The 9,483-nt window shown below is 39.7% G+C and overlaps 1 protein-coding gene across 3 annotated transcripts in view; it reads left to right on the top strand.

Annotated features, from left to right (window-relative positions):
• The first annotated feature begins 4,193 nt into the window (after positions 1 to 4,193).
• LOC131990839 (protein EFR3 homolog B) overlaps positions 4,194 to 9,483 on the top strand; it is a 37,009-nt gene continuing 31,719 nt past the window's right edge. Inside the window, exons 1-2 of one of the 3 annotated variants that reach the window (XM_059355998.1) lie at positions 4,194 to 4,332; positions 4,793 to 4,931. In XM_059355998.1, coding sequence (XP_059211981.1) covers positions 4,925 to 4,931 — 7 coding nt within the window. In that variant the 5' untranslated portion in view covers positions 4,194 to 4,332; positions 4,793 to 4,924. Of the gene's footprint in view, positions 4,333 to 4,792; positions 4,932 to 5,866; positions 6,409 to 8,834; positions 8,985 to 9,483 lie in introns of those variants that run through there. The other 2 variants (XM_059355997.1, XM_059355999.1) reach the window with 2 other exon arrangements.

The following is a 9,483-nucleotide window of genomic DNA, read 5'->3' as shown; positions in this document are numbered from 1 at the left end:
GAGGCTGATGAAACAGCCTCTGCTTAGCATTCTGCAGTATGTGATCAACATTTTGAAGTAGAAAATGTTCCTTGCTGGGAGAAAAAAAATGCACATTTTGTATGTTTTATTGTGTTTCATACAATTGCAAGCTACTGAGTGACGTGTTAATATGGACATAAAGGATTTATTTACTGTTTTTTAAAATCCAGACCTTATTAAAATGCTGTTTTCGATCAGTTATAATATGGCCCATGAATGGATTACTGATGCATATACCGGGCACAAGCCCCCTTGGCCTTCACCTACAAAACATTACTGAAAGGAAAACATATCAACCAAGGAGAGACTCAAAATTACTATAAAGCAACATAAAACTACCACGAAGAGACACAAAATGACTACAAAGAGACCAAAACAACTACAAGGGGATACAAAACAGCTGCAAAAACACATACAACTACTATTGAATAATAAAATAACCACAAAGAGGCACAACAACTACAAAAAGCTGCAAAACCACAAAAAAGGGGTGAAAAAAATCACAGCTTAGAATGACTCCAAAAAGACCAAATCAATTGTGCACAAAGGAACTACAAAGAGATTCAAAACAACAACAAAAAAGCTGAAGAACTATAAAGTCTGTGTGTCTTGCTCAGTGGTGGAGCCTTTTGCATGCATCTGCCCATTTTCTGATAATGTACCCATGATATTGCTCAAAACAGTCCCCATCGCCAACAGTCCATCTAGGCACTTTTTGAAGACTAAAATCAGTATTGGTCCCAAATACTCTCAACGGCCCTTTATTAGGTAAACCTGTCGTCACCTAATACTGATTGTTAATTATCTAATCAGCCAATCACATGGCAGCAACTCAATGCATTTAGGCGACGCATTCAAGGCGACCTGCTGAAGTTCAAACTGAGCGTCAGAATGGGGAAGAAAGGTGATTTAAGTGACTTTGAATATGGTATGGCTGTTGGTCTGAGTATTTCACAAACTGCTGATCTATTGGGATTTTCAAACACAGCCATCTCTAGTGTTTACAGAGAAAGGTCAGAAAAAGAGAAAATATCTGGTGAACCACAGTTCTCTGGGCCAAAATGGTGAGTGTGAGTGTAAATTGGTGGGACTCTCCAGCAAGGTGACAGGAGAGGAATTTGGGCCAATCAGACCAACAAAAGAAAATATCAGAAACAAGAATATCAGGAACAACAGGTGTGTTTGAACAGTACGTCAGTAGTGATGATGATGAAGAGCAGTGATAGCATCAGCAGGGCTGTGGTCCCTATAGCTGTAAGCTGGTTAAAGTTTTTGAGACTGGCTTTGCTAATTGTGTCCAGGCCCCTAAGACTGATCTAATGAGTTCCCATCTGTCCAACCGTGACTGCGTAGCTCAGACCTTTCTTGCTGATTACTGTACATCTAAAAATATCCGCCAGGTCTAAGGCAATTAGTCTTACAGTATTATGAGTGCTACCACATCAGCATAGCTTCTCTTACACTTGGCAGGCATGCAGTAAAGCACCTTTGAATAAGTTTAATGAGATGTCACTATTACTAAAACAATGTGAGGGAATCATTGTAGATCATTCTGTTACAACACAGCGTTTATGTTCATAATGGGTAATTGAATAACACCTGTGAATGTCTGTCCACTGTTCAAATATGTTATTTTATTAAGTGACTCTGTTTGGAGTGCCTGGGAACTTGTGTCCACCTGAGGGAGGAGTTAGGTTGAATTAGTCAGCTCAGGGCAAAACCCCAGAAGCTAATTAGTATTAAGTCAAAAGTAACCGCTTTGGTTGTGCACTAATCAGATGATTCTCACACGCACTCAAGCCAGACCAGCAACAGAACTGACCCTTTGGCCTATGTGGTTGGCAAACATTTTGCTTATGCTGGACACAGAGATCTATTTGCATCTGTTGTAGCACAAACGCGCTGTGTAAGCATGGGAGTGTTTCGTAAGACTACAGTTGGATGGTGAATGCGTGTTACGTTTTGATGGCAGTTTCACAAAGCTCTTGAGGGTGAGGACATGTACAGGTCAGGTCGTGTCAGGTCAAAGTGAACCAAAAAAAACGAAAAACCTGTTCTTCCAAGGCAATCCAAACGTTTTGCATGTCTTGTTCCCCGTTGGTGGAACTTGCTACCAGTTCCTACCAGAGCAGGGCGTCCCTCTCTACCTTTAAAAAACTCCTGAAGACCCAGCTCTTCAGAGAGCATCTTTGAAGCACCTTGATTGTTCCCCTTTTTTTCCTGTAAGTCGCTTTGGATAAAACAGCATCTGCTAAATGACTAAATGTAAATGTAATGTAAATGTAAAAATGCCGACCAGAGAACAGATCATGCTACAACACTTTCATATTGAGAATTATGAATATTTACATCATACTTTTTGAGATGTATTTTGTCTCAAAAAGATGATGACAACAAACGAAGATGAATAGATTGTGAAACCATGGTCTCCTCCTCCTACCAAGCAGCCTCTATCCCAAAAGACTGAAAGCCCATGGTACAATTTGGCCAAAAGGGTTCCTATACTACCGGATCAAATTACACCAAACATAAATTAGCAGGGTTCAGTAACAGCACGTGTGCATTTAGTGATCAAATAGTCCTTAATCCAGTTTATATAATCTGCCATGTTTATGGAATAATCTAGTCTAAGGTGACTCTGTAGCTCACACCATGATGAGGGTGCAAAGGCTTTGAAAGCTCTTTCTGTGAGGGTTCAAGGAATGATGTACTTCTTGAACACGTGACAGAAGACTGCAGCTACTGATAGTTTTAGGAGTCATTAGAAGATATAAGTAAGGAGGCAGTTCATTTAAATATATAGAAAAAAAATTACCAGTGTGCCATTCTACTGCTGCATAAGGAAGACAAACCAACTTTTTCATACAATCTACAATGATGTATGCTGAAACCAGAACCAGAGACAAATTCTCACGTGTAAAGCTTACATGTTTTTAACTTTAGCTGAGTCATGATTAGCCTAACATAATTAGGATGGTATTATCCCATTCAAATGGGCTCTCACACCACCAGACATCGAATGGGGCTGAACAGATAGAGAGATGAGCAGCATAGGAGGACAAAAATACTGTCGCATAAAAGACTCAGGGATCTCACGGCTTAGTGGGGTTAAGAGACCCTGTGATCTAAGTGCCTTAGTGGTTCACCAAGAAGCACCAAATTTAGATTTTAAAGGAGCCCACATATAACAAGACACATCATGTACAACATTTATGGTATATTATCCTTTATGCATGATAAAAGCCTCAGGAAACTGCAGGCTGTTTGGCTTGTAACAAACTCCTGTCAGATTCTCCTGACTCACTGCTGCCATCAATTGGTTAAAAAAAATAAATTCCTAAAGCACAATTCATCCACAGAGACATGCTACAGAACACTGTTTTTATGTTGTTTCATTTATTATATTATAGCCTGATAGTATTGAATTGTCATTGTGTTTCACTAAAAATGTATTGTAATTACTTCTTGCATCACAAATCTGAACTCTGAAATAAATCTGCTTGAAATATGATGCATGGGACAGGGATTGTATAAATTAAAGGGGAACATTGCAGACTCTAAATAGGTTGGAATCTGCATTTACAGTTAAATAAAGTATGAGCGTGTCATAAACATGACATGGGATGTGTCATGAACATAAATGAAACTTCGAAGTAACATTAATGCTCATGATACTTGTCATGTCATGTTTCTGACAGGCTTGTGTGACTCTTATGTAGACACCTTCAAAATAAAGTGTTACCATATCTTGCTTAAGTCACAAAGGCGTTATCAAAAAAATTGCCTAAGTCATTTATTTCTCTTAAGTTACATAATTTACACACAGTGTTATTACTATGCCAAAAGCCATCCTTTGTTACATCTTTTTTGAGTGAAATGATCAATAAATGTCATATGTTACACTTTTGGTGAAGTTTTTTGTGTTTCCTGCAAAACTTGAAAAAATGAGTTAGGCGATTATTTTAACAGGGTGACGATATTAAAACCCCCCACAATTAACTCATGATGTTGTAATATTAAGGAATGTATTAATAACTTCTTATTTGTGTGATGGGGTGTGTATCTTTCCATTATGTACCCGGTAAATACATGTATGGGCAGGGTTAGTACTTGTCGCCTAGAGACTGCATGTGTTCAGACATGACTAAGGCTCCTGTCCAGTGGTGGGCTGTCACATATTTACAGCTGTCAGCTACAGGGAGTGGGACTAAATCTATGGTGTCCTGGCATAGTTAAACTTCAGTCAAGGTGGCCGACGTTACCTGTCCGCATGCCTCACATTTTAAGGATTTTAATTTCGTTCACTTTATGGTAAGTAATGGGTGTTGTCTCTTATTTACCTGGGGCAGTGGTAGCGGGGGATTCTTGTTAGGAATGTCAAGCACTTAGCAAGCTAACGTTAGCATACATTGCTACTATAAGGAAGAATACTAGCTGTCAGTACTATGAGTAGTTTTATTTGATTTGATAACCATAAATGTATCTCGAAACCTAGCTGTAATGTATGGGAAAGTACTGAGACACTTAACGCTAAGTTAGTTTAAAACGTGAGGCGGCTAGTACGCTAACATTAGCGTTAAATTAATTTATCAGCATATGTCATGATTTAGGATTTTTGTCCCGATGTATAAAGATGTATGTTTCACTATTTGGTTTCCACAGGTCAGGTTAACCTAAACACCTGGTAGTTTTCTTATTTTGATAGGTTCAAACATAATATCAACAATATTCATTAGAGTATCGGCTAAATTGGGCACACTAACTTCCGCAGGCCAAAGACAATCCAGCGGTTTTCCTGATTTTCGAAGCGCCGGTGGTGACTCCGTTCGGGGCTGAAGTGCCCACCATCTCCCTGCCTCTGTGAAACTGGAAGAGCAACGCCGCCTTGTGACTAGCATCCAACATGACAGGTGGGCAACACCAAAATGTTACAGTTGTTTTCTGTTTGCTTAAGCGCTATCTTGGAAACGTTGAGCTATATTTGCAAAGCTCTGCGTACACAAACTACAATACATTATGCTAAACATTATAGATTACTGGCAAAAGCAAGGCTTTTGTTTTGCGAGAGCAGATTACACAATCATCATCATTTGAATATTGTCAATGAAAACACTCGTGGCGTTTGCTGGCTATACGTCCTGGAAAGGCAATGTAGAGATCATTGTTCACAGTTTTGCTAGAAGTGTGTTATTAAATTGCAAACTGAATGTAAAGCAGAAAAGATTCATTCAGTTTGGTACACTTGGTAAATGCATTGGCTATAATGGTTTCAGCAAAAGTTTTTCAAGAATCACCGTTTGTGTTTGAGAATTCAGAAAAAACACCTCTGCTTTGCCTGAAGATCTAATTACAGCCCTCCAAAAGTTTAATGTAGGACACTGCTGAAGATGTGTGAATACTGAGGAACTAGAAAACCAGCTGCCGCCTAATATAAATCACAACGCATCTCTGCTGATTGTGAAAATGGTTGTGAGAGAAGCTTTGCATCAGTGCATCAGGTGTGTGATGTGTCTGGTCTTGCAGTGTATTATTATGTGAATTTGCACAGAAATTACTCACCAGACATGTAGGCCGTGTTGGCATCTGCTGATGGCCACATTCCTTGAACCTCAAACCCTCTGACTGAATGGCTGTCCCACAGTGCCCCTCTCTCCCTGCCTCTCGGCACCCTCCTCTCTCTGTTTCTCCCACCCAGAGAGAGAGACTTTGGGTGGATAGTGAGGTCCATTGTGTCAGTGAGATGTTTATTAATGAGAGAGGAGCACACAGAGAGCAGAGCTGCTATTGAAGGACTAATCGCTAATCTCTTCGTTAATACGGTCAATCTGCCTATGTACTAACATAAATTACTAAGAAGCCCCAGGACAGGGACACATACTAGATGGTCTTCAGCAGGGACTCTAAGTGAATTTGGGAGTTTGATCCGGTGTTTGTGTTGGTGTTTCCACAGAAGTTGGAGATGGCTTTTCTGTTCAGGCTTGACTGAGAGAAAGTTTGCATATGAATGTGTTGATTGCAGCCAAAATGGGAAGTTGTGGATGCCTGTGAGTTTTGCATTTAGCTTGCTTCGGAAGAAATTGTGAATCTGACAGCAGTTACATTTTTTGTAAATATTGACAGGCATTCATTTTTTAAAGCAATAATCTGAGAATTTTGGCTTTTTAGTCTGCTGCTTGTTGTGTATTGTTGCATGTTTTTGGCTTTGGATAGGAGGTTTTTTACACCTATAAAAGGAGTAGTGTGTGCCTGAGTGTGTGTGTGTTTCTTGTGTTAGTGGTCTGTTGTGCGCTTGTTTGCCTGCCATGCCCTTGCCTGCGCCTGATGTCCCGGCCTCTCAGAGGCTGGCACTGGACTGTCGTACCCTTCTGGACCATCGCGTTGGCAAGGGTAAGTGACAACACCACCTCCTCTGTTCTCGCTCTGGCTTCTTCTCTGGCTCTAAGTCACATGAAAAGAGCATTATTTTACGGAAATGTTGCTTTCCTCTTTATGGTTCCATGATGCTGACAAAATATGTCATGTTGCAAAGGAAATTACTGTTTGGGGTTTGACTTGCGCCGCCTCCTGTCTTGTGAAATTGATACAATTTACATCATAGATTGTAGAGGGTAATTGAGCACTTGAGCAGGCCAGCATGAAAAGGAACACTGGCTGTAATTAGTACTTACAGGTTGCTGTTAAACTGTGCTGATGGATTAAAGAGAAATTGCATTCATTTTCAGTTTGGTAATGTTGACTGACTCATAATATCCAGTACATTCTCTTCGTTGGATAAGATAAATGTTTGTCTTTCAATCAGGAATCTATGTTTATAGCTCCACAGGGAGTATTGCTGATGAGCTACCAGAGTTTCTGGAATGTGAGAGCGAGGAAAACAAAGAGTGATTGTAAATGATTATGATGATTTTTCCACCAAAGTGATATCACACAAGACCCCTGCTATTCAACCCAAATTAACAAAAAATTCACAGTAGGCGATGAGATTAATCTCGTGAAGGATTTTATCACAAATTCACCTGCTCTAAGCTGCAGTGAAATGCAGCAGATCATAGTATCATAAGGATGGAGTTTACAGATTAACAGCAATGTCTGAATCTTTTTATTCACTGCCCAACTGAGAACAATTCACCACCATCTTTAATTCATTGAACCAGTCCTGATGTAGCCCACTCTCTTCTCCTTGTTCAATCAACTGAGCACTTTTGTTAATTGCAAAACCAAGCCTGATAATAGATCTCTGCTTTCTTCTGCTGCATAAGCCGGTTCTTTCTTAGATTGTTTCCAGAACCTCTTTTTAAATGGGGATAGTGAGGGTTCATATGTTTGTATTTAGGGCTGGCCTTTAATTCTATATGATAATGTATCCTATTATAATGGTGATAAAATAATATACCCTAACTAAAATTTATCAGAAAATGTGATGTGAGAGAATATGATTTAAAGTTTGCCGTTTTGGTTTTACATCACACTGTACAAGAAGAAAATTGAATTATTAGGATAAATGCCTATGATGCATTTTCTCGTTTTCGGGGGTGTCCCAACATTACCATTCAGTTGCCTGCATAGTCAGCACATAGCTAGAAGAAGAATGTATTTCCCCCCCATAATTTCACTTAAGACCGTTATGTTCATTTTGCACTTAAGTTCTAAATTAAATAAGGAAATGCTTTTCATTTGTTAAGTACTTCATTCAAACCGGAATATACTAAAATAGTCCTCACCATGTGATTATTTCATGAGGACTATTTATTTATTGAAGTATCAGAAAACGTACTGTGTCGTGATATATATTGTTATTGAGATATGAAAAGACCTTTATGGAAAACATTTTGGCCTCATCGCCCAGCTCTTATTTGTAATAATACAACATGTGAACCAAAAACGTTGAGTAGGCATTTTATCTCAAGCACTTGTTCATGCTTTTACAAGGACAGTGTGGTACCATCAGGTTTACGGTTTAACTGCAATTTTGTGCATTAGAGCGAATTATGTGAACATCATGTCTGGTTTTATGCTTGTTACAGTTTCATGGCTGTGTTGTAATGTAGATTAAAGCATTGCTTTGGAAGTTTTGCAGTTGAGAAGCTCTGCTATGAGTGAGCCAACTGCTGAACATTATTTTATTTTTATACTATGGTTTTGGAGAATTTAACCTGGAAGAGAATGACTCCATAGTGACCTCTTGAAAAGGATAATATTTCACAGTTTTGCATTAAAAGAAAAGGGCAAATACAAGTAAACATGGTTATATAATCACACAAACAATTTGGTATTGGGCTAGAAAATGGAAGGAAAGGTGGTAGAAAGTTGCATTAGCATAGAAGGAAAACCTGAAAGTGGGTAAAGCAGGAGGCATGGGAAGATTAATGATGGAGAGGAGGGAAAGAGTGATGCTAGCAGGGGGTGGAGAGAGGGAGAACAGGAGATTGCGTGGGTGGGAGGTCTTCTCCCTTTCTATTCCTGTGGTGCATATTTCTTTTTTTTATTGTCCCCCTACCCACCCCCTTTTCTCTGTTTCTTTCCCTGTAAGTGAGAAAAATGATTAGAAGTGAGGTGAGTGTGTTTGTATGTGCGCCTGCATGTGCAGTCTGCACTACCCCCTTCAGAAGGAGCGCTGTTGCGGAAGACAAACGGGAAAATCCAAGGTCATCACGGCACGCTTCCCTCTGACGTTGCCTTTCAGCCCCCTTTTGTGTGTGTGCGTGTGTGCATGTCTACACGGCAGGGAGAGTGTGTGTAATTCAGTGCATCGAGCCAGGCTCTGCACCAATCACGGTGCGCATTTTAGCTCCAAGCACACGTGCGGCAGGCATTTATACCAGAGTGAGCGGGGAGTGTGTGTGTGTTTGTGTGCGGTTTCAGTGCCTCTTGGCACAGCAGTGTGTCCGTATGAGCGACTGAAGCTGCATTAAGACAACATAAGCGTCTGTAGTGAGAGCCTCCAACATCACGAACGATGTACGGTAAGAATAACAATCACTCTTCTATTGTGTATTTGTGAGTGCGAGCATGTCAGCAATGTGAAGCATGCAGTGTTCAGCCAGTTTTCCTACATTCTACAAACACGTTTCTCTTAGCTTTCTTGCGATACACTGCAGCTGTCACAGTGTAACGTCTCCTAAAGCGCATTATAGGAACTTGGACTCTTATGAGGATTCTGCTTTATTAAATTACAGTATTAGCTCACAAGGAGACGCAGCTTTGAAGATGTTTATTTTTGGTAATAGACACTAATTTCATCGAAACACTTTTCACGCAAGTAGTTTTCTGTAGTAGTCTTCTGTTCTATTTGAGGGGGTAACGTTGTGTTCTCTACACACTGTAATTTTCTTGTTATCCTTTAATGGTTTTCACGATTTTTCAATATTTTAGGTAGCACATGATAAACAAATGCCTTGAAACCAGGACCATGTAGTATTTTGCTGTTGAAAGTTATAAATTGTGTGGTTTTCTGTAAAACTT

Source organism: Centropristis striata, chromosome 18, assembly GCF_030273125.1.
Source record: "Centropristis striata isolate RG_2023a ecotype Rhode Island chromosome 18, C.striata_1.0, whole genome shotgun sequence".
NCBI lineage: Eukaryota > Metazoa > Chordata > Actinopteri > Perciformes > Serranidae > Centropristis > Centropristis striata.
The sequence above is the reverse complement of the archived record's forward strand: the minus strand, read 5'-3'. Positions and strand labels throughout refer to the sequence as shown.